The 26,033-nt window shown below is 40.6% G+C and overlaps 2 protein-coding genes across 20 annotated transcripts in view; one reads left to right on the plus strand and one right to left on the minus strand.

Moving 5' to 3' along the window:
* The window catches only part of SLMAP (sarcolemma associated protein), a 165,337-nt gene extending 158,220 nt beyond the window's left edge, over positions 1-7,117 (minus strand). For 16 of the 19 annotated variants that reach the window (XM_080675120.1, XM_080675116.1, XM_080675118.1 and 13 more), the window contains exons 1-2: positions 7,014-7,113; positions 5,530-6,813 (exon numbers count right to left, since the gene is read on the minus strand). In XM_080675120.1, coding sequence (XP_080531246.1) covers positions 5,530-5,727 — 198 coding nt within the window. In that variant the 5' untranslated portion in view covers positions 5,728-6,813; positions 7,014-7,113. Of the gene's footprint in view, positions 1-5,529; positions 6,814-6,928 lie in introns of all 19 variants that reach the window. The other 3 variants (XM_080675127.1, XM_080675122.1, XM_080675121.1) reach the window with 2 other exon arrangements.
* Positions 1-26,033, plus strand: part of DNASE1L3 (deoxyribonuclease 1L3) — a 969,732-nt gene that overhangs the window by 380,165 nt on the left and 563,534 nt on the right. The gene's annotated exons all lie outside the window — the stretch shown is intronic.

Below are 26,033 nucleotides of genomic sequence, written 5' to 3' on the forward strand. Positions count from 1 at the left end.
TCTATGTCTTTGCTTGAGCAATTCTTCCCACCCAAAACTCTTTCCTTGACTGAAACTATCTCATCCATGAAACTTTCCCTAAAATCTCTCTCTTTGCTAAAGTCCTAATGGATAAGTTAATACACTTGTCTTTTCTCACTTTCTGACATTTAATTATTTTCATTCCTATTGTGAATCTGGTCTATATCCTTACAAAATGACATTATATATAAACTGTTACAAAGCCTCAGAATAGCCGAGTAGTTAAGAGCTTAGGTCCTACCTTAGAATCAAGAGTCAGAATACCTCAGTTCAAATCCTAGCTCTACCATTTAATAGCCATGTGAACTTGGGCAAGTAAACCTAATCTAATCTTCCTGTGCTTTAATTTCCTCATAGGTTAATATGGGAAAAATAAACACCTATCTTGAACAGCTATTTAAGAATTAAATAAATTAACATTTAAAGCATTTAGAACAGGCATGGTACATAGTACACCACAAGTATTAGTTGACCTGTTACTCATTTTTCCTTGCTCCAGACCTCTCTACATATTATTGTATCACTCTTAAATGGGACTTTTGGTATGTCATTACTCTGCACAGAACTCTCCCTGACTTTCCATAGCCTGTGGGTCCATGTCCTTAGTTTGGTAATCAAGGCACTCTACAACCTGGCACCACACTATCTACTCAGCTCCAGTTACCCAACATCTACTTTATACAAAATAAAAGGAAACAGACATATAAGGCAGAAACCCTCTCCTCCAAGGCCTAACTCCTAATTACAAAAACAAGGCACAAACATAAAACCAAGACAAAGAATGGGTGTTCACCATAGCTGCTCTCCAAAAGAACTCTACAATCCAACAAAATTCATTTCTGCAGTATATTTGGAAGATGTCAAAGTCATTAAAAATGATCTGCTTTTGTCTGTTTTATTTCATTCTCATCCCCTCAAAACACACAAAAACAACCAGAAAGCACTTTTTCGTAACTTGTATCTATCCATCCCTTGTTTTAAAAAATATAATTTTATTGATTTCAGAGAGGAAGGAAGAGTGAGAGAGAGATAGAAAATCAATGATGACAGAGAATCATTGATCAGCTGCCTCATGCACACTCCACACTGGGAATCAAGCTGGCTACCCGGCAGGTGCCCTGACTGGGAATTGAACTGTGACCTCCTGGTTCATATGTCAATACTTAACCATTGAGCCACACCGTTCGGGTCATCCCTTATTTTAAAGTCAATCCAAACACTATCATGCTCTTACCATTTTATTTATTTTTTATTTTTTTTAAACTGTTATTCTTTTTTTTTTTTAATATATTTTATTGATTTTTTACAGAGAGGAAGGGAGAGGGATAGAGAGCTAGAAACATTGATCAGCTGCTTCCTGCACACCCCCTACTGGGGATGTGCCTGCAACCAAGGTACATGCCCTTGACCGGAATCGAACCCGGGACCCTTCAGTCCGCAGGCTGATGCTCTATCCACTGAGCCAAACCGGTTTCGGCCATGCTCTTACCATTTTAATTTATACAATACTATCTTATCTCAGTCAACTGTTCTCAAGGTGTATAGTCACCCTCTCTGAAATATAAGCTTCTAGAAAGAATAACAATTTCTTACCAGTTATTGCCATTTCCGTTCCCCCCACTAAAACAGATCATGTTAGAACAGATGCTCAATAGTAACTGTTGAATTTAAGTAAAAAAGTGAAACTGGAAGTAAACAGCTAGTACTACTACACAGAGACTGGAAATAGACTGCATACGGTTTGGACCACTGGACTTCTCCTTTCCACAAAGTCTCAAATCAGATGAGGCCATCCAAATCAGAAAAGAGGTAGTCCACTCACTCTCCTTTCTATGTAACCACCATATGGATAGATTTGTTTTTCAGTGGTACATTGAGTCAACATAAGGATCACTAATCATTCTATTATCTACCATCTAACTTGAAAAGCTTGACCTCCAAAAAGATGATACGTTGAGCCAGCATCCAAGAAGGGCAATATCCAACTGCTACATCCCTAAGTATATGATTTGAGAAAGCCTGTTAAAGTCTACTTTGTGGCAAACTCATCACCCTTCAACATGCAGGTTTTAAGTACCATAACACATTCCATGAACTTAGCATTAAAAAGTGTGACCTACATTTTCATGTGCCCACATTTTGCAAATTTTCTATAATGAACATGTATTACTTGAATAATGAGAAAGTTTCAAATGTTTAGTATTTCTTCCAGATTTCAAGGGGCCTCTCATAATGGCCCATGCAGAACACAACCCAATTAAAAATAAATCAAAAAGCCCTAGCTGGTTTGGCTCAGTGGATAGAGCATCAGCCTGTAGACTGAGAGGTCCCAGGTTTGATTCCAGTCAAGGGCACATGCCCGGGTTGTGGGCTCAATCCCCAGTAGGGGGCGTGCAGGAGGCAGCCAATCAATAATTTGCCCTCATCACTGATGTTTCTCTCTCTCCCTCCCTCTCTGAAATCAATATAAAAATATATTTTAAAAAAAATAAACCAAAAAGAGTCCTGGCCTATGTTTCTCAGTGGTTACAGCATCGGCCCATGCCCAGAAGCGTCATGGATTTGATTCCCAGTCAAGGGCACGTACCTGGGTTGCAGGTTGGATCCCCAGCCCCAGTCAGGGTGTGTGTGGGAGGTAATCAATCGATGTCTCTCACATTGATGTTTTTCTCTCTCTCCCCTCCCCTCCTTCCATCCCTCCTTTCCACTCTTTCTAAAAATCACCAGGAAAAATATCCTCAGGTGAGGATTAACAAAAAATAAAATAAATAAACCAAAGGGCATATTACCCCAACTTTACACCTCCCAGGTACAATGCCAGTTTGGACAGAGTTCTCAACTTTGTATGTTTCAATTTCAACCCCTACAGACCTGGCCAGTAGCTCAGTTGGTTAAAGCATCTTCCTGATACACCAAAGTTGCAGGTCAGGGCACATACAATAGGCAATCAATGAATGTCTAAATAAATGGAACAACAAATGGATGTTTCTCTCTCTAAAATCAATCAATAAATTTTTTTTAAAAATTACCTCTACATATGCCATCACATGAAAGGAAAAAATTTCTCATTACCTTCCCAAGACTCCACAGCACTACAACAAATTGCAAAGAGCTACCTAGATGGTTCCTCTCCCTCCAACACCCTCCTCCCTAAGCACATAGCCTTTAATAATGCCCAGGAAAAGAGTGCTAAGTGATTTACATGATTATCCCAATCCTCAAAACAAAAGTAGGTACCACTATTATCCCCAGAAGAGAAAACTGAGGCTTAGAGATGTTTGGGAGGGGGGGGGGGGGGGGGAGTTGCCTGAGGGATTCTTGTATTGTACAAAAAAAGTTTGCTGGGAATGGCCCAGGGACTTTTGATATGAGACAATTATAAGCAGAAATCCTCAAACTAGAAATTTCACAAAGAAAGCAATAAATGATATTTGGTCAAACTGTGGATTTTCTTTAGAACTGTGTACCTCATAATATCTGGTATATAACAGATGCTCAATAAAAAGCAGTCTGTTCAAATTTAAATTTAAATAGTTAATTCCTAAAATAATTTGATCACATGGCAAAATCTGACAGGTTATTTGTTTTAACTAGTTTAGGTGGTACAATAGCCAATAATTATATCTACACCTAAAGTGTTGGCTAATAAAGCAGCAATAAAAAGTAAAAATGGCAGAAATGAGTTGTGTATCCTTTAAGGATAAGCTTTTCTAATAACAAATTACATTTAAAATTTTAACATGTCATCGCAATTTACACAATAAACACTCACTACTGACCTATTCTTAGTCATCTCAAAATAACCTAGCCAGGAAAAGCACTGTTCATGCAATCACTGGTTTTCAAATAAGTAAAACAAAATAATCTGAGTCTCCTTAGAATATCGGGTCAAAGTAAAGAATGTGCATTTTTAGAGTCTGTATTTTAAGCACACCTGTAATCTGTTTAAATTGGGCTATAACTGTTGCCCAGGGACATAAAAAGACAAAAATGTAAAAGCTGATTGAGTTAAGGCCCTAGCAATTAACTGATGTTTGAATCTGATTGATGGAAGGATGAGTTCTATGAATATTCACTTTAAATGATTATGGGTAATCTGTGAAATCTTTCAGGCACCCAAACTTTAGTTTCCAGGGATGAAAAATATGTCTGTTCCATAGGTAAAATACCTGGTGTTATGCAGAAAAATTATCATACTTTTCAGTTCTCATCCTACACAAAGATTAGGATAAAGGTATTATGCAAGCACACAGCACTTGGGCAATTTTTTCCTCCTTTCTCTGAAAAATGATTTATATAATAATTCCTTAATTCAGTAGCAACAGAGTATTACTTTCTTCCTTTTGAGACTCGGGTTTCTTTTACTTCAAAACACTACTCTTGAAGATTTAAATTCTTCTTTTAAAAAAGACTTAATCATTTAACTCAAAAGAGGGAGCAAAAGTCAAGAGGTGAAACCTGAGATATTATTATTAGTCTTACATAACTTGCTCTAAGTTGGAACTGATTCTATAGCTGAACCAAAATCTAAGGTTTAAGCACAAAGATGAGCTCTTCAGTACATTCTTCACACACAGAGTTTTAAAAATTGAAAGGGTCTTTATTTTCCTCCTTGAATTCTTAAAATATAAGCACTTAAAATATAAGCACTCACATGTATAGTATTAGGGTGCTAACATAAAAATGATAAAATGCTCACACTTAAAGAGCACTAAATTCATCCTATTGCATCTAGGTAATGAAATAATTGACAGAATTGAGTATAATTTCAAAAAAATAATTTCTTAACACTGTCTTTTAAATATCGCCTCTGTAAGTGTGCATAAAATATTTTTAATAAGTGCTGCAGGCAACATCAAAAAGTGACTTCCAAAAACAATAGGAATAGGTTCATGCAACTTGCAAAAAAAAAAAAAACTCTGAAAATGTAGTTAGTAGTTCATGCCTAATTAAACTGGCTTTGATAATTGCAAATTTCTCGTGGGTATACATAGCAAATCTTTCAAAATCTAACTTTACACCAATGAATGCCTTTACTAGACAGGCCCTGATCTGAAGTCAACTAAAAGCTACATTAACTACATCTCAACACCGAGACAAATGAGCCCCAGTGTAATAATGGTCACGGATTCCCTGCATTGCTTTGGGAACTGTTGCTTGCTTAATCAAGCTCTCAACTGCAAATTCACCTTTCTAAAAAGACTGAAAACAAAATGACAAGTTTCACTATCTAGTTTTCCGAACCAAACTAGGGTTTGGGATTTCACTGGGAATGACCACATTATCAAGATGCCATCGCCCTCCCAAGGCATTTAATTACAATACCTTCTCTGTTTTCCATTCAACCACCTCAATTAAATTTCCACTAGAACCAGACACACAAAAAGTTGATTCCGTGGCCTTGCTGAAAGTCTCCTCTGGGTGCAAACCCTGGGATCCGCATGCATTATACAGAAAGAGCAAAGGGAAACAAAAAGTAATGATTGTTAAACAATGTTGTGACATTACCTTGCCCGTCTTGTGATCAAACCAGACCAGAGCATGGTTCCTTGACAGCACTTTGCAATCAAAGGTAGCATTATTCTGCGCGGGTCGACAGCGGGCCACGGAGCGGCCGATTTTAATGGGCTCGTCCAGGTAGACATGACGCTCCTGAAACGGGTGCGAGTTCGGGCGGCAAGTGAAGATGGCCAAGGCTGACGGCATCGAGGACAGACTGGGGTGTCTCTCCTACCACAGGACAAAGGAGTTCCACCGGATCCGGACTGCCCTTCACAAGCCTATACCCCTATCCTCCCCAAAATTCTATATTAAAACAAACTGCGCATGGTCTGAGCATAACCAGTGAACATCAACAACTCTTCACTTGAGTGAGAAGACAAGCCAGCGCCAGCCCCATCACCTCCTTTAAAACCCAGCACCGCCCTGATGACAAAAAGTCCCCAACTGGCAGCTTTCAATCCATCTTCTTCCTTGGGAAGAAAGGCTCAAACATCGGACAGCTTCAGCCAAGAAAACTCCTGGAAGACAGTTTGGGGACTGGAGGTATCCAAGCAGATGAGTCACACACCAATTCTTGTGTTTTGTTTGGGATCGCGGCCGCTTTCCCCCCTCGGTGGCGGAAATGTTGCAGCACTGCAGCATGAAGGAAGGGTCGGTTCGGTGCGACCAGCAAGGTCCTTTCGGGGCGAAGAGAGGTGCAGCCGAGCTCCTCTGGGCAGCCACCACCCGTACTGGAGAGCCTCGGAAGTGGAAGGGCGGGAGGGGTCCGAGAGGGTCTAGACCGGCAGCGGGACAGTCTGCATTTGCCCCAGATGCGCGGAGGCCGCCGGGAGATGACACGGGGTCCCCGGACCGCACAAGCCGAGACGGCGGTGGCCGGGGTCCTTGGCACGAGGAACGGGGACTCGCGGAGGCACGGGCGGCGGCCGAGTGGGGACTCCCGGGCACCTGGCGGGCGTCCCCGCGACCAGGGCGGGGATGCGGACCGAGCTAGGCACGACCCCGGGGAGGCTCGGGGGTCTCCGCCCGCAGGAAGTTGGTCCCTGGACGCCTGGACTCCGGGCTCCTGGGCAGCACAGTGGCCGCCTCTTCTCAGGGTCGCCCCCGCGAGGGTCGCATCTCAGGGACAGCAGCCGCAGCTCCCGGCGGACGAGGAGGTGGGGGAGGGAGGCTGGCCCCGAGGCTGGGGGAAAGGCCTGGAGGCCCCGGGCTGAGTCCGCCGCAGCCTCCACCACTCGGGGCGGGGGGACACGCTCAGGCTGCGCCCGGCGAGGCAGGAAACTTTCCGACCTGGTAGGGAAACACCACAACAAACGGCCGTCAAGCGCCGGTGCCCGCCCGCCTCAGCGCTCGCCCGCCTCAACCTGCCCCCGCCAGCCCTCACCACTGCCCCAAACTCGCCGACCTCTCCGCGGACGGGCTGCGGAGATTTGAAGGCCGGACGCCACGACAGGTCCTGCTCCCCTGGCCCCGCCGCCACCTCAGCTTACCTTGCCAGCACCGGCCGCCATAGTGACTCTGACTGAAACCTACCCGGTGCACCGCCGCGGGAACGCGCACCCTTCACGGGCCCTCCTACCCCTCTGCCGCGCCGTAGTCCGGGTGTCACGTGATCGACGCCATGGGAGCCATGCTGGTCAGGGGCAGAAAAGAGGGCAAGCTCATTTTTAACTAACCTCCAGACGCCATCTTAGTTAAGGGCCGGAAGTTTCAAGTGATAGGACTTTCCTCTACGACCATGTTGGTTAAGGGCAAGAAAGAATTTGACCCATTGAAGGTTTTATAAACAAAACGTGCCAACTTCCTACTTTACCATCTTGGTTGAGAAGGCACCAACTTTAACAAATATTATTCACTATAGTCCTCGTTGAAAATACTAAGGAGCAAAGAGAACAGGCCCAGCCAGAGGAGATGTTATTAATAGCCACCTTATCTGTGGGCAGTACAGTGTCCCCTCAGCTGCCTTGGGTGTCAGCAACCCAATTCCCACAAGTCCTGGAATGTGTGTACCTAAGGTGAGAGGGTCGTTCTCCTCTGCGAAAGTCTTCATTGTGTATCGTGCCCAGAGAAAAACTTTCTTAGCCACTAATTCCATTTCAAATGATGCTTTTTTTCAAAGGGCCTATCATGTTCCCTAGGACTCCAAGGCAGATTCTGCCCAAGAAAGTGTGATTTAAACAAGTTTAAAATCCCGTTGCTTCCAGAGAGAGGTCGAATTATTTCTAATATGAAAAAAAGGGTTATTTCTGGCACTCATAATATTAAGGTAGATGATTGATCTCAAGAAGGAAATATTGCAAAGCCTTCAAGAAAATTTCAAGAAAAGATGGTGGGAAGGAACCTTACTCATTTAGAATCAATGGTGGCTTTACCCTATTCCATTGACAACAGACTCCGCCACTTGACCTTGAGCAACTTTCCAAACTTTTTCAAGCCTGGTTTTCTCATCTATAAAATGGAGATAATTCATAACTCACCTATTATTATTAGAATTCAAGGTGACAATCCATGTTACTCAGTAAAGAGTAAATATTATTCATTTCAGTACTTATATATAGGGTTTGGCCCTGTCCTAAACTTTGTGCTGGGCCCTGGGGACACATAGGTGAACAAAACCTCAACTTCTGCCCTCTGAGGGCATATATGGGTATTATGGAATAGGGGTGGGGATACAGATGGATGACAAACACAGAGATAATTACTTTGATATGACCAGGGCTAAAATAAAATGGAGGCAAACACAAAAAAGGGGTCAGGGGCAGCCTCCTAGGGGAAGGAAGGCGAGTAGAAAACCACAATAAATATGATATTTGATGAATAGCTTCATAAATTCCAAGAAAGAGGGACTATCAAGAAAAGGAATAAGGTTATTTGAAACAGTGGACCAATATGCCCAGCTCCTAATATTTAATACTTGAATGAAAATTATATACCATTACTCATTATTACAGGATAAAGTAGGAGTGGCACAAAGTGTGTCCGGAGAAAATAATATGCTCTAGATTATAAAGAACTTGTATATTTTTTAAAGACACCATTAATTCAGCAAATATTTATTGAACTGTGTTCAACATACTTTATTCTAGAGAAAAATAAGGATATGTTGAAAAGTTTTAAAATAAGAGGATCACATGGAACAGACTGACAAATTTTGGAGGGAAGGCGGGGGTTAGGGGGTGTGAGGGGAGTGATTAACCAGGGAACTTATATGCATATGTGCATAACCCATGGACACAACAATAGAGTGGTGAAGGCCTGGGAGGAGCAGGTACAGGGTGGAGGGGGTCAATGGGAAAAAAACAACAACACACAAGCAAACAAAGGGAACATCTGTAATACTTTCAACAATAAAGATAATTTTTTAAAAAATAAAAATAAATAAAGGAAAGAATAAAATAAGGGGATGAAATGATTTCAGTTAACTTTTAGGCTTATGTGCAATAAAGTAATACAGGTTCCTGCACACATTTCTGAAGAGTACTCCACATCAATTTATAAGTCGTTTATGAATTCTTCCATTCATTCATTCTATAAATATTTAATTGAATGCCTACTGGGAAACAGATACTTTGAAAGGCCCTGGAAATACAACAATGAAAAAAAAAGACTCCCTTGAGTTGCTCACAATTTAGTTGCTCACAAAAATATCATTGCCATAATGTATATACTTAGTATATCAAGAGTAATGGGACTTCCGGTCAAGATGGTGGCATAGGTAAATACAGTACTCGCATCCTTCCACAACCACATCAAATTACAACTAAACTACAGACCATCATTCAGAAACACCTGAAATCTACATGAATAGAAGTCATACAAAGGGGATTTGAAGATGAAGCTACATCAAGACTGGTAGAAGGGACAGAGATAAGGAACAGGCTGGTCCCACACCCACATGTGGCAGATAAAAATTGGGAGGAATATCTCTGCTGCGGAGGTCCCCCCTGAGAGCAAGGGGTCCCAGCCCCACACCAGGCCCCAAAGCCCACCGTTCCAGTGCCAAGAAGAGAAGACTCCATAACTTCTGGCTATAAAATCCAGCAGGGATTGAGGCTGAGTGAAATGGAGATCTGCTGGAGTCCCAAACAGTTCCTCTCAAAAGGCCTGTGCACAGACTTACTCTGACTCACTCCCTCTGAGCTCCAGCTCTAGGATAGCAGCTTGAAAGGCACCAGAGACGTATGGGGAGGAACTGAATTGCCTGGCATCAGGGTGAGAGATGGGGGCACCTTTCCCCCAGACAAAAGTACTGACAGATGCATTATTATTTTAATTAGCCCTCCCAGCACAGAGCTGGCACTTGGGAGAAATATCTGAGTCTCCATCAACCTGATTATCATGGATCACCCTACCTTGGTGATTCCCTGAGACGCTGCCCCACCAAACTCGTGGGCCCACCCAAGCTTGGTTTCCAGTGGCTTTTCCATAAGAATGGCCTATCTTGGCTAATGCTTCAGACTTTCCTAAAATCTCTAAAACAAACAAACAAACAAATCTCTAAAACAAGCAGCATCTGGACTCAGCATGACCTGTACCTCTTGCTAAGTGTCCCAACCTGGCACTAGCCAACTTTCACAGCTTGGCCTCTCCTGGGCACTCCTAAACCCAGCACAAATAGCAGCCATCTCAAGATTGCTTTGTAGCTTAAGCCAGCGGGTCCCAAGCAGGACACAAGTGGTGACTGACCTTGGCTTGCACCTTCTGGGAGACCCCCAGAGCCAACACACCTGGGGGGCAGCTTAGACTATGTGGAAGCATCACTCAACAGGTAACTCACTCAAGGGGCAGACTCAGCGAACACCAGAGGTACGCTAAAGTAAGACCTGCTATGTGGGTGGGCCCCTGCCCAGCTGCTATTGCAGTAGTAGGTGGTTGCAGCCAGTCATTGTAGCCAATGGGGGTAAATCCCTCCCATTGATGTGCCAACAGCAATCAAGGATCAACTACAACAGGAGTGCCCAGCTTAGGTGATGTGGGAGGCTGTGCCACTCGACCCTACAGGACACCTACTACATTAGGACATTCTATCAAGCCTGGGAGATGAAGCAGTTCCACCTAATACATATAAACAAACACAAAGAGGCTGCCAAAATGAGGAGACAAACATGTCCCAAATGAAAGAACAGAACAAAACTCCAGAAAAAGAGAACTAAACAAAATGGAGATAAGAAATCTGCTAGATGCAGAGTTCAAAACACTGGTTATGAAGATGCTCAATGCACTCAATGAAAACTTCAACAGAATAAAAGAGGGCATGGAAACCATAAAAAGAATCAGTCAGAAATGAAGGATGCATTAAGTGAAATGAATATTTTATAGAGTATCAACAGTAGAGTAGATGAAACTGAGAATCAAATCAGCAATTTAGAATATAAGGAAGCAAAAAACATCCAATCAGAATAGCAAGAATAAGCTTAAAAAAATGAAGATAGTGTAAGGAGCCTCTGGGACAATTTTCAAGCATACCAACATTCGCATCATGTGGGTGCTAGAAGGAAAAGAGAGGGCAAGAAATTGAAAACCTATTTGAAAACATAATGACAGAAAACTTCTCTAACCTGGTGAAGAAAATAGATATACAAGACCAGGAAGTGAAGACAGTCCCAAACAAGATGAACCCAAAAGAGGCCCACACCAAGACACATCATAATTAAAATGCCAAAGGTTAAAGCCAAAGAGAGAATCTTAAAAGCAGCAAGAAAAAGGCAGTTAGTTACAAGAGAGCTCCCATAGGGCTGTCAGCTGATTTCTCAACAGAAACTTTGCAGGCAAGAAATATTCAAAGAGATGAAAAGTAAGGACCTACAACCAAGATGACACTACCCAGCAGAGCTATCATTTAGAATAAAAGGATATATAAAGAGCTACCCAGACAAGGAAAAGCAAAAGTTCATCACCACCAAACCAGTATTACATGAAATGTCAAAGGGTCTTCTTTAAGAAGAAGAAGAAGGGAAAAAAAAGATAGAAAATATGAACAATAAGCCCTAGCCAGTTTGACTCAGTGGATAGAGTGTTGGCCTGCAGACCAAAGGGTCACAGGTTCGATTCCGGGCATGGACCTTGGTTGCAGGCTCCTCCCCGGCCTGGGCCCTGGTAGGGGCTCATGCAGGAGGCAATCAATAGAAGTGTTTCTCTCACATCAATATTTCTCTGTGTCTTTCCCTTTCTCTTCCACTCTAAAAATCAATGAAAAAAATATCCTTGGGTGAGGATTTAAAAATATAAACATATGAACAATAAAATGGCAATAAACACATATCCATCAACAATGGAATCTAAAAAGCAAAATAAATGAAGGCGCAGACAGAAACAGACTCATTGATACAGAGAACATTTTGACAGTTGCCAGATGGGAGGAGGTTTGGGAGTATGGGTGAAAAAAATGAAAGGATTAAGAAGTCCAAATTGGTTGTTACAGAATAGTCATGGGGATACACAGTACAGCATAGAGAATATAGTCAATAATACTCTAATAGCTATGTATGGTGTCAGATGGGTACGAGATATATTGGGATGATCACTTAGTAAGTTATATAATGTCTAGTCACTGGGGTATACACCTGAAATTAATATAATACTGTATGTCAACTGTAATTGAAAAATTAAAAAAGCATTTTAAGAAAGAGTAATGGGAGCATGATAGAATAGGTTAAATAGAGACTTGAAAAGTTAGTAGGAGTAGGCCAGCTAGACTGGTAGTAGAGGGATAACTAAATTTTAGGCCAAGAAAACATAAACAAAACCCAGAAACTTGAGATGACAGGACTTTAGGGGAATTACTAGTAGTCTGTGTTACTGGAGCATGAGGTATGGGGGTCAAGGAGAGGTGCACAAAAGTGTGGTTTCAATTGCTGAAGGACTTGGAGGCAACCCAATGGATTTCAGAACATTTCCATCTTTCTCCTAGAAGGTCAAAGTAGAGTAGTGAAAATCAAAGTTTCAGAATCAAATATTACATCACCATTTACCAGCACTGTGTAAATGGTCAATTATTTAGCTTCTCTAAGTCTCATATTTCTCATTTGAAAAAAGTAGATAACACCTCACAGAGTCTTATTAGGGTTATATAAGATCATGAAAGACAAAGTGCCTACCATGATGCCTAAAAAAATAGTAGGTAGCCGAAACCGGTTTGGCTCAGTGGATAGAGCGTCGGCCTCCGGACTGAAGGGTCCCGGGTTCGATTCCGGTCAGGGGCATGTACCTTGGTTGCGGGCACATCCCCGGTGGGGGGTGTGCAGGAGGCAGCTGGTCGATGTTTCTCTCCCATCGATGTTTCTAGCTCTCTATCCCTCTCCCTTCCTCTCTGTAAAATATCAGTGAAATATATTTAAAAAAAAAAATAGTAGGTATTCAAAGAATGTTAGTTTTTATTATTATTATTAACCTAGTGGCCCAGTGCACGGATTTGTGCACATTGAAAGGAAAATAATTAGAAGAAATATTTTAATATTGCTATTTGCCCTTTCTCTGTAATGGACGCTGGTCGCCGTCTGTGGGGCGATCAGCAGGGCAATCAGGCTCCCACCCAGCTCCCTCAGCACCAGGCCTCACTGGCACCTGCCTTGGCCTGGCTCCACTCGCTCACCTGCTCTACCATCCGGCTGTGGTCCCACTCTCATCAGGGCCCATTGGGGCCAGTGCTGCATCACCAACATTTGCTATGTTCAGCGCCACCCCCTGGTGGTCAGCACATGTCATAGTGAGCAGCCGAACTCCCAGTCGAACTCCCAATCGAGGGGACAATTTGCATATTGGGCTTTTATTACATAGGATAGTAAGAATTCTCCCAGCCTTCCACATACAGTAAGGAGCAAGTTGTATTATCCCTAGTCCTATCTAATAAAGAGGGAATATACTAATTGACCCTCATGCCATCGCAAAGATGGAAGCGCCCACAGCCAATAAGGAGGGAATATGCTAATTGATTGCCATGCCCTCAAAGATGGCGGCGCCCACAGCCACAAGATGGCAGTGCCCAGTCCCCTCAGCCCCCCAGCTGCCCAGGGTCAGCCCAAGGTGCAGGCAAGCCTGTAATGGCAGCTGCCCAGCCACCCAGGGCCGTCCGAGGCTCAGGTAACCAGGGCCGGCCAAGGCTTGCATTGCTGGCAGTGGCAGCAGCAGAGGTGTGATGGGGCATCACCTTCCCCTGATCGCCGGGTCGCCTCCTGCCCCTGAGGGCTCCCAGACTGTGAGAGGGGGCAGGCCAGGCTGAGGGACCCCCCCTCCAGTGCATGAATTTTCATGAACCGGGCCTCTAGTTTGTATATATAGAAACTTGTTCATAAATATGGAAACAAAAGTATCGCTTTATAATCAGTTCTACTATAATACCTCTTAAAATTAAACAAACAGAATAGGCATTTTTTCTGCAAGAAAATTTGGGATGGGTGAGTAGTCTGGCTGCCTTTGGAAGTATCCCTAAGGTCCTGGGAACAGCATGGCTTCTCTGCTAGAATATTCAGCCTCCAACACATCTGTCCATGCTGCAATTAGACACAGAAATAGGAAACTCCTCAAGGGTTACCCAGGCTGTGGTCATTGGTTCCCTCCACCATCTCAATTCATTGTTTCTGAGATTCCCTCATCAGACCCACCCACCAAAATGCTCTGGCTTTTTTATATTGATTGGGATCCAGAAGAAGGACATGACCTGTCAAGAGAGTATCCCTATGTGGTCAAGCATTTCCTTTCCTGGCTACAGTTCTACCATACTCAGTGCCCATGTACTTCCCAGACCAGGACTCCCCCTGTGACCCCAAGGGCACTGGGGTTTGGGGCCCTTGGATGTAGGATTTAGGGAAGCCTTGGGGGTGGGGTGGGGCTAGAAAAATCTTTCTGTTGCAAGTTGGACTTCAACTTTTAAAAAAATAAAAAAGAAAATTTGGGATTGCTATAACCTGGAAGGGTAAAGAATCTTACCAAGCTATGCAGGGAGCTGGAAATGCCAAAAACGACATTGAAGGCGTTCTTCACCCACTGGTATTCGACAAGCACAGAAAAGGCTTAAATTAAGAAATCTCATACAAGAGATATTTAGAATTCTAAGCCATGTGGGTGTTCCTCTTTATGATTCTGTATCCATACAACATTTTAATTAAATATAAAACATACCATGTTTCGAGAAATTTGGAATAGTAGCATTCCTCAATGTTGTAGCTTTCTCTCCCTTTTCTATTTTTATCTTTTTTAATAGACAAATAACTATTACTACTGCTATGAACCATGCTACTTTTCAATCTTAGGAAAGCAAAGAGAGAATTATTGTGAAATTATTTCCCTGATACCATGAAAGACAGGCAATTATTCGAATTTCAGTTGTGTAGGAGACAAATCTTTAAACTCATTGAAAATGCAACCCTTCCTTAAGTGATAATGATCTAATTGGACTTTAACCAATGACATTTGATGTAATGAATTATGGAACACTTGCATAACTGCTTTCGCAGAGTATCTGGATTGCAAATATAGGTAAGCAAACTAATTAAAAAGGAGGCCTTGAATAGTCAAAGATTAAAATTGAGAGCATATAATATTTTTAATGGCATACACTGGCTTACTAAAACTACGTTTGATCCTTTTCCCAATAAGGAAGGCTTTCCTCATCAGGGAGATTCTAATGAATGGAAATACCCTGTCATTTCCCAGGTGCCCAGGGTGGAGTGGCCCAAACATTCCAGAGTTACTGCTCATCTGTTTTTGGTTTCCTGGTTCTACAGGAAATAAAAGAAAAATAATTACCTGAAGACAAGTAAAGACATTTATTTTTCAATTAGCAATCTTTTTCTGTGAACATAAAAAGAGGGTATCAGAATATTAATTCTCAAAAGGATCACAGACAACTAATCTAGTTCCTTCATTTTACAGGCAAAGAACATGAGGCTCAGAGAAGGAACCTTTATTGGATGTGTATTTGCCATGTGGTAAGGCATTCTTCTCATGACATCTCTGAGTGATATTAATCCCACTTTATAAACAGGGAAATTGAGACCCAAAGAGATTAAGTGATGGATCCTAAATCATCACGCTAGATCTAAAGGACATGCAGGTGTTTTGTTTTGTTTTCTTTTAAAAAGAAATTTACTGATTTTTTTTGGGGGGGGGGGAATTGATTAAACTAATGCATATTCATTGCATATATTCAAATAAGCAAAGTAAGAAAAGTAAAATCCCTCTCTGGCCTCATCACAAATCCTCAGTCCAGAGCTAACCACTGTTATCAGTTTATGAGCTATAACCTTCCAGATGTTTTTCTAAGCCACATGAGGAATGCCCTTTAAACAAAATCATATTATTTATTAGAAATGGAAAAATGAACAGTAGCAACCTTATTCTTAAAAGTGACAAATACTTTATATCAATAGCAAAAAGCCAGTACTGTGAGGGAAGGGGAAGAAGAAAGAAAGAATTTATGTTTATTTTATCACTCTTATAAGATCCCTTTTGATTACTGAAAGTATTCTCTTGCTTTTAATAATCAGTTTAAGAATGTTACTTGGAATGCAGCAAATGTTTAATAAAAAAAGGATGGGTCAGAAAGCCACCTAAGGCATTTTCTTTCTGAATTTTTATTGGTATATCTGGGTTTATTTTTACATAACTTAGTTAAATAACCAATTGAAACATCAGAGATTGTTTATATGGTGGTTTTATTCATTTAGTGACTTTAAAGATATATTTTAAGTATATTCTTTGTTCTGGGAAAACTATGACATTTTGAATCATTGTTTTTGAATATAATTATTTGTTTCCTTGTAATAAGTTCCATTAGAGCTTTTGTTTTAGAGAAAGGCATTGTTGCTACTATGTTACAACACTGTCATTGATAATGGTCAACAGCACCTCACCAAATGGCTATACTTTGAACTTCTCAGAGATCTTTGAGACTTTTTAAGTAAAACCAGGTGGGTTCATCTCTCCATTTCCTGGGATATAATTATATGACTTGGTATCAGTGACAAAGATAGTTGCTTTGATTTTTTTTTTTTAATTTTGGGAAGGCATTTTATTTTATTTTATTTTTTGTTAATCTTCACCCGAGGATATTGTTTCCATTGATTTTTAGAGTGTGTGTGTGTGTGTGGCGGGGGGTGGGGGGGTGGGGGGGTGGAGTTTAGAAACATTGATGTGCGAGAGACACATAGGTCTGTTGCTACTCATACTCACCCCAACCAGGGCCAGGGATTGAACCTGCAACCCAGGTATGTGCCCTTTATCGGGAATCAAACCGGAGACCCTTCGGTTTGTGGGCCAACACTCTAAACACTTAACTACACCACCAGGGCAAAAAACTGGCCTTGATTTTGTAACTTATCTATCCCCTCTAGTTAGATGTTGAAGTTGTGCTTGAAAACAATGAGAATAATTTAAAATTATGCACTTTATAACTTTTTATTATAAAAATTTTCAAATGTACAGAAAAATTGTAATAAAATAAAGCATACATATATATCCCTCCTTGATTTAAAGTTGTGGATTTTTAAAATCTTTATTGTTGAGAGTATTATAGATGTCCCCCTATTTTCCCTCCTCTCCTCCCCCGCCTCCACTGGTTCATAGGTCGATGCTCAACCACTGAGCCACACTGGCTAGGCCACAATATGTTTCTTTTTAAATTATTTTATTTTATGGGAAAAAATAAAAATTACCCCATAGTTCCACTGCCTGGAGATTAACACTGTAAGCAGTTTGGTGCTATAGAGAAAAATGCTATCACCTTGTACCTATTGCTTTATCCCCACAGAATGAAGTACTAATATCTCTGCTTTTCTTCACTCTTAACAAGAACATTTCCATGCCTTCTGTGGTAGGCAGAATAAGATACTTCATAGATACCTACGTTCTAATCCCCAGCACCGATGAATGTTAAGCAAAGGAGACTGCAGGTATGATTAAAGGTACAGAATTTGAGCTGGGGAGATAATCCTGGATTATCTGGGTGAAGCCACTTTTAATTGCATGAGTACTTAAAAGTGGAAGAGGGAGGCAGAAGTCAGGGCAGAGAGATGTGATATGAGGACTCAATATGTTGCTGACTTTAAAGATGAAGGGAGGGGGCAAAGAACCAAGGAATGAAGGAAACCTTTGGAAAGGCAAGGAAAGTACAGTATTACGCTCCTAGAGCAGGGGTGGACAAACTTTTTGACTCGAGGGCCACAATGGGTTCTTAAACTGGACCGGAGGGCCGGAACAAAAGCATGGATGGAGTGTTTGTGTGAAAACTAATATAAATTCAAAGTAAAGGAGCGGAGGGGAGAGCAAGAGAACCCTCCGCTCTTTTGGCTCCGCGGTCCAGATAGAACAGCCGAACGGGCCGGATCCGGCCCGTGGGCCATAGTTTGCCCACGGCTGTGAGTCTCCAACAAGGATTTCAGTTCTGCCAATACCTTGATTTTAGCTTAGTGAGACACTGTCAAACTTCTGACTATAAAACTTTAAGATAATACATCTGTGTTGTTTTAAGCCACTAAATTTGTGGTATTTTATTACAGCAACAATAGAAAATAAATATATCTCCCCATTTGTATTTGCCTTTCAAATGGTGGTCTTTTATCCATTAGGACATTTTGTCTGAGTGATTTTCCTTTTCTATGTGCCTTTGAACACATTCATAATTAATGCAATGAGAAAATAAAGGCAGAATCCCTATATTTTGTTCTAAAAGGGGCACTAGATCTATAGTTTTTTGTTGTTTTCTTTTTTACCAGAACTGTGGAGATATGTATATTTACAGAACATTTATAGGCTAATGGAATAGAGGAAGGATTGCTCCATAGTCCTTTTAAGAAATTCATTAGAATTATGGGAACTATTTGTTTTGAGGAAAGTAAGTTACTATTCTTATTCATAGAACTAGTAATAATTTGTAATAGGGTATGAGGATAACATCTTCATTAATGTTTGTTTTCCCTCTGCACTGTAAGCATTGTAAGAGTAAGGACCCTGCCTGATTTTCCTTCCTATTATTTCTCCAGTACTTAATACAGTGTGACACATAGTAGGCACAAAAATTTGTTAAATAATTGAATTTTTGGCTATACAAATATCTGGTTCATGAGTGGCTAATGAGAAACTAAACTGGTGTGTAATAATATTTTTAAAATATTAAATTATGCCCTAACCGGTTTTGCTCAGTGGATAGAGCGTCGGCCTGCGGACTCAAGGGTCCCAGGTTCGATTCCGGTCGAGGGCATGTACCTTGGTTGCAGGCACATGCCCAGTGGGGAGTGTGCAGGAGGCAGCTGATTGATTGTTTCTCTCTCATCAATGTTTCTAACTCTCTATCCCTCTCCCTTCCTCTCTGTAAAATATCAATAAAATATGTTTAAAAAAATTAAAAAAATGTTAAATTATAAATAATATAGATAATATATAGTTAGATTATCCTATATAATAAAAGCCTAATGTGCAAATCAACCAAACAGTGGAATGATGAGCGGAACAACCGCTCGCTATGACACACACTGACCACCAGAGGGCAGACGCTCAACACAGGAGCTGCCCCCAGCCCGCAGACCCCAGGCCAGCCAAGGTGGGGGCCCCCCCAATCACCTCACCAGTCGCCCCACAGAGGGAGGCAACCGGTGGCGGTGGCAGGGGGCAGGGCCAGCGAGCAGGTGGCGGCAGGTCGGCCAAGGCGGGTGACAGCAGAGGCTCCCCCCCACCAATTGCCCCTCTAGTTACCCCACAGATTGGCCCTGATCACTGGCCAGGTCTAAGGACCCAACCCGTGCATGAATTTCATGCACCGGGCCTCTAGTTTTAAATAATATTAAAGTAATTTTTTTAAGAGGAAAAGCTGTTTTCGGCATGAGCTTGGGAACCTCTGCAGATGATTATGCTTTTATGAAGATTTTTTTCCTGGATGCAGATTCAGACTACACTGTCTGAATGCCATTCTTGCATATGTGTGACTTCCTTCCAAAAGTCTTCTCAGGAGGTCAGGAAAGACAATGAGCGGTGTCTTCACTTCCTGCTGGCAGTAGGCCCTGGAGTCAATCAGGCAGGGAGCCCACCCTGTGCCTTTGTGCTCAAGTCAGATTGTATTTCAACACTCTTAACAGTCCAGATGGGGCAGTTTGGGGAAAATGGATTTAAAATAACCTCTGACTAAGTGGTGTCCCCATGCTGGAGACATTTCTAAGAGCTACAGTTAACAGAAAGGTTGCTCTGTTTTTCCAGGAACAGTCACTTCTTGGAGTGTGAAAGTAGAGTGTGAAAGTAGACTGAATAGCAGAGTGATGAGCCTGAAAAGCATTTCCACACTAAGCTTGGAGGAAGGGTTATACTCAGGCCCAACTTTTTTCTATGCAACCTAAGTCACAATTTTGGTTGAACAAATGTTTCTGAAATTTTTTTCTAGTCTGCTGTTATTGTTTAGGGTCCTGGTCTAGCAAGCAACAGAATGTAGGTCAATTTAAGTCTGTGGAAATTGTTGGAAGCACATTGGGGTACCTGGGAGAATGAAAATAAATACTAAAGAAGCAAGTCTCAGGTGGATGGGAAGCAGAGTGGCTGAGTAAAAAAGCCAATAACAGCCTCTTCAGGGCACCACCTTTAAGAAGAATCAGTCACCATTTTTCAATCCTTGAGACCCTCTCCTCAAAACTCAATACCCCAGAGACCATTGACCTAGGTTGGGTTACATGCCCATTTCATGGCCAAAAGAGCAAGGCCCTTTGAAGGACAGTCCCACTAACTCTGTATCCAATGGAAGAGGGATGGTTTCCCAAAGCTCTTGCCAGAAGGAGGGGGAAGGGTTTCTGGACAGAAAAAAATATTAGATATTCACTTAGCTTATTCACTGAGTATTCATTCAGGAATATCAGTCCTCTCCTGATATTCAAAGAGGTATAGCTGCCAATGGAATCCAGGCAGGTAACTTGCTATGTAATCTTAGACAAATCAAACTTTCTCTGAGCCATAGTTTCCTCATTTATAAAATTTATTGAACAGTTTGGACCAGATGTTCCCTAATGCCTTGTAGAGTGTAAAGAGCCAGAATAAAAGATCTTCTCCCGGAGACTGGCAATGTGACCTTGGCTGACTCATATGCTAATTCTGGGTTTCCCTGTGTGTAAAAGAAAGATTGAACTAAACACCTTTAGGTTCCTTCTAACTCTTAAAGTCCATGATTCTCTAAAAGGTCAGCTGAAGTAGCCAGGTCAGGCTCTCCTCCCTCACCACCAACCTCCCCTCCCCCTCAATCAATGGGATATCCTTGTTTTTGGGAAACACACCTGAGGTATCAAGGATTAAAGGAGTATTCGTATGCTACCTACTCTCAAATAATTCAGGGGAAAAACTTGAAAGAGAGAGAGAAATGTCGACAAATGTTAAAAAATAGTAAATTTGAATAAGGAGTGTGTGGGAGTTCTCTGTACTATTCTTGAAACTTTTTTCTAAGTGTAATTATTTCAAAATGAAGTTTAAAAAAAAAGTCAATGGGCAGGGCAAAAGGAAACATGCTCCTCGCTTGCATGTCCAAAGGCCTCTTGATGAATTATTTGTGTGACAAATGAATATTGTATGTCTACAATGGCAGATCCAAACTCTCTAGGGGAAGTTCTTTGTGTCAAGGCATGGACTATACAAAAAACTTTTCACTATTAATCTGACAAAGCTCTACTGTGGACCTGGAGAACATTGGATAAGGCCTATCTATTTATTCCTCTAAGGAGTCTGACTAAGTGGGTGGAAATTTCCTGTTGGCTTTTATGGTTTTCTTTTGTTTGGAGGAACATAGTTCAGACACAGCATATATATTGAATGCTTTGTACTTTTAATATTCATCTATAACCCAGTCTCTACCAAGTACTTACTAATTTGATTAGAAGCCAACCGTTACTACCTTCACAAAGTCACTTATTTCAAAATGATTTTACTGTCTAAAAGGATATTCATGCCCTAGCTGGTTTGGCTAAGTGGATAGATCATCGGCCTATGGACTGAAGGGTCCCAGGTTCGATTCCGGTCAAGGGCACATGTCTGGATTGCAGGCTCGATCCCCAGTGGAGGAGGCAGCCGCTCAATGATTCTCTATTATTTAAGTTTCTATAGTTTCTATCTCTCTCTCCCTCTCCCTTCCTCTCTGAAATCAATAAAAATATATTTAAAAATTAAAATAAGCCGAAACCGGTTTGGCTCAGTGGATAGAGCGTCGGCCTGCGGACTCAAGGGTCCCAGGTTCGATTCCGGTCAAGGGCATGTACCGTAGTTGCGGGCACATCCCCAGTGGGAGGTGTGCAGGAGGCAGCTGATCGATGTTTCTCTCTCATCGATGTTTCTAGCTCTCTATCCCTCTCCCTTCCTCTCTGTAAAATATCAATAAAATATATTTTTTAAAAAAATAAAAAATAAATAAAAAATAAAAATTAAAATAAAAGGGTATTCATTTCAGGATTGTATTTGCAAAATAGTGGGACCAACCGAGGGGTCAATCAATAGAGTACTGGTTAAATATATTCATGCAATGGAAAATTGTGTAGAGGATTAAAAAAAGAATGAAGCAGCTCCCTAAGAGTGGGCTATGGAACAATCTCCAAGTTAAAAATAAAGAAGCCACTCTATATGAATGGATAATGTAACAATCTCCAAGGTAATCATTTGTAAGTATAATACTATTGTATTTTTAAAACAGCTTGAATGAATAAGCAATGAGTGGGTAATTTATGTTTTCGCATGCTCAAGCACATGCCTGTATGTGTATATGCAGAGCATTTTCTTGGAAAATATACAAGAAGTCAGAAACAATGATAACCTTCGTAGAGGAGAACAATAGGTAGGGGTATGGATTGGGGAATAAGGATGGGAGAAAGATTTTTCATTTATATAGTTTGAGTTTTACCAAATTTAATGTAGGAGTCAGTGCCCCTTTAATAGTAAATCCTCCTCATGTAGGCTTTAGGTAAAGAAAAATCACTGTAGCCAAGGAAATTGTCCTATAAGAGTGTGAGTATTCTGAATATTGAGTCCATAGCTTCTCATCTTTCTGTTCTCAGCAGCTAGCCTTATTTTTTCATATAGTAGGTGCTTAATAATTGTTTACAGAATAGAGTTCAACTGGATTAATTTGCTTTTGGGGCATATCTATATACGTTTATCCTTGTTGGTTTAAATCTAGGCATATTAGCCCTACATGTGTTTCTCCCTTTTCTATCTTAAAGGGAAAAAAAAAGATGAAGCAAACATTTATTTTCTATTCTTAAGAATTTAAAACTTAAGGATATAAATTGGTGCCTCCTTTTTGGAAGGCATGTTAGTGTCATAAAGCAGCATGTAAAAAGTACTGAGGTTGTAACCCAGTAAACTTAACACTAACAATTTATCCTAAGGAAGTAATTATACATTTCAGAGAAAGATGTATGTACAAAGAAGTTCATCGCAGTATTGCAGATAATATTGAAAATTTGCAAACAATCTTAAATGTTCATGGGTAGGTAACTGGTTAATTAAAGAATGGTATGCCCATCTAGTGTGGCCATTAAAATGATGATTCCACTTTATACTTATTCATAAGGAAAACATCTATTGCATATTGTTAAGTGATAGAAACAGATTATACAAATGTTTGCTATTTTTATCACATTTTACACATAGGTCACTACATGTATATTTAATAGATAACTGGGAGAAATTTCATCAAATATTTAAAATTTTTATTTCTGTCCTGATCAGTTTGGCTCAGTGGATAGAGTGTCGGCCTGCAGACTGAAGGGTCCCAGGTTCGATTCCAGTCAAGGGCATGTACCTTGGTTGCGGGCACATCCCCAGTAGGAGGTGTGCAGGAGGCAGCTGATCAATGTTTCTCTCTCATCGCTGTTTCTAGCTCTCTATCCCTCTCCCTTCCTCTCTGTAAAAAATCAATAAAATATATTTTAAAAAATTAAAAATAAAATGTTTATTTCTTCATGATGGATGATTTTTAATTTCCTCTCGTGTTTTTTTATATTATTTACATTTTTCTGGAGTACACATTGAAATTATTTTAAAAAAACAATAAAATGATTTCCCTAGTTTCACTCTTTGACTCAATAAGTATTTGTTGATTGCACCAGAGTATACTAGACGTGCCTTTCCTCATTTAGAGTCTGCAAGATAGTCTATATACCCATGTAAGAAAATGCTGAAGTTACGCACTTAAAAAGGCTCCTGTTGAAAAACTCAGCAAATTTACTCTTAAGATTTGTGCATTACTCTATGTCAATTTTACATCTAAAGAAAAAACAAACAAATTGGACATTAGGTATTGATGTCTGAAATTTACTCTGAAATGCACCAAAACCAAGATAGATTAATGGATGATTTGAGGACTCGATAAGTAGATAGGTATATAATCAAGATAATATAATAAATAGGTCCAGAGGCATGGATGCATGGGACAGGCTGACAGATTTTAGAGGTGAGAGAAGTGGGGAGACACGAAGAGATTAACAAATAACTTATATACATATATGCATAGCCCATGGACACAGACAATAGTGTGATAAAGGCCTGGGGTAGGGCAGGAGCTGGGTGGGGAGGGACAAAGAGGGGGAAAATGGGACACATCTATAAAACTGTCAACAATTTAAAAATGTTAATTGTAGAATCTAGATGGTATATATACCTGTGTTCACTATAAAATTCTTATAATTTTGTTATTTACATTTTTTTCATAATAAAATGTTGAGAAATATATAAGCACCAATCACATATTGGTATATTGAATATGTTTATATTTTATTTTTACAAACTAAATTTAATGGATTGAATTCTGGAATTTGCCTCCCCCCAAAATTCAATCTTTTTGGATTGGTAAGCTATATAAATACATGTATATGACATAATTAGTGATAGGGCTATCTTCATGATTGTTGGCAATCACACAGGGCACCACACTTAATATTCTGCTGCTGCAGTATTAAAATTCTTAATAATTTTTAACAAGAGGCCCTTCATTTTCATTTTTCACTGGGCCCTATAAATTATATTGCTGGTCCTGACTAAGGAACAATAATATTACTAGCACATTTTATCTTCTCCCTATGTAAAATATTGTTAAACACTTTACATACATCATCTCATTGAATCCTCAAAAAAAGTAGTAAAGAGGTAGGTACTATTAATATTCCTATTTTACATATGAACATACTGAAACTCAAAAAGTTAAGCTTTTTGCTCAAGTTCACATATTTATTGTATCCTCAGTATGCCTAGTAACACAGTACACATGGTAGATACTCAATAAATATTTATTGAATAAATAATAATAATAAATAGCAGGTTCCATTTATTGAGCACCATCCAGGAGCCTAGAATGTTCCAACTGAAACCTGACATGCTCTCCCCTAATCCAGGCTCCCCACCTTTGGTGTCACTAACTCCAGGCCACATTTCCTACCACCTTAATTAGGTCAGGTCTCCTTTTGTGATACCCTAGGCTTCTTCTTTATCGCATTCATTACCACTGTAATTAGGTAGTTCTTTGTTTAATGCCTGCCTTCCCTCTGGACTGGAATCTCAGTGAAACAGTGACTCATTTTTATCTGTTCACCAATCTGTTCCCAGTACCCAGTGCTGTACCTGGAGCACAACCTGCCTACCTGCTTGCTAGAGGTTGATTATGTATTTTCTCATTTAACTCTCAACCCTGTGAGGTAGAGTTTGTTACCATCATTTTACAGGTGAAGAAAGCAAGGCTCAGAGAAGTTAAGTCTGAGTTACCTCACCACAGGAAAAGCACCCACTACATAGTGGACCTACATTTGTCTGACTCAAAAAATCTCTTGTCATTTTACTGCAGCCCACTGTTTCCACTTGACATGTGCTTGACATTATATTTTCCATCTCTAGGAATCATTTACACCTTTAATATCTCTTTCATTTTCCATTTTTACTGTCTGATCGCCAGGCTCTCTAATGAAGAGGAGACATGCTTTCCAAGAAGTAATTACAGCAGGTGATATAATCAGGCTGGCGGAAGCCCGGATTTTATTTTTTAACCTTGAGTCAAGCAGCTGGAAACTCTACCATCTAAAAGCAAAGGATCCAATTTCCCTTTGGTACTAACTCTTCCTTAGTCCTGGGAAAGACCTTGAAGTGGTCTCTTGGACTATGTAAATATAAAACAATCACTCATGTATAGTTCTTGGGAATACTTGAAATAATTAAGTTAAAGGAAGTGTAGATGCTTCAAGCTGTTAATAAGATGTCCTTCGGTAGTTTTCTGCCCCTATGATTTCTATATGGAAATGTTTTTCCCTAAGTGTGGATTTAGACTGTCCCAGGCTTATGCATTACTAGATATCTAATACTATTCTTTCGGCAGTTGTTTGTGAGTGTCATGGAACTGGATGGAAAGGAATGCTGGGAGAGTGCACAGGCTTATTTTCTTCCACCAGTGCTGGAAGAGAGGCTGTGAACTAAAATGGAGAGTGCTTGGCCTAGCATGCCATGGTATAGATCGTTGAGTTCCACCTGTGTTGTTATTTAAAAACTGAAATCCCAGAGCTTATGAACTGCACTAA

This window comes from Plecotus auritus, assembly GCF_963455305.1.
Source record: "Plecotus auritus genome assembly, chromosome: 6".
Lineage (NCBI taxonomy): Eukaryota > Metazoa > Chordata > Mammalia > Chiroptera > Vespertilionidae > Plecotus > Plecotus auritus.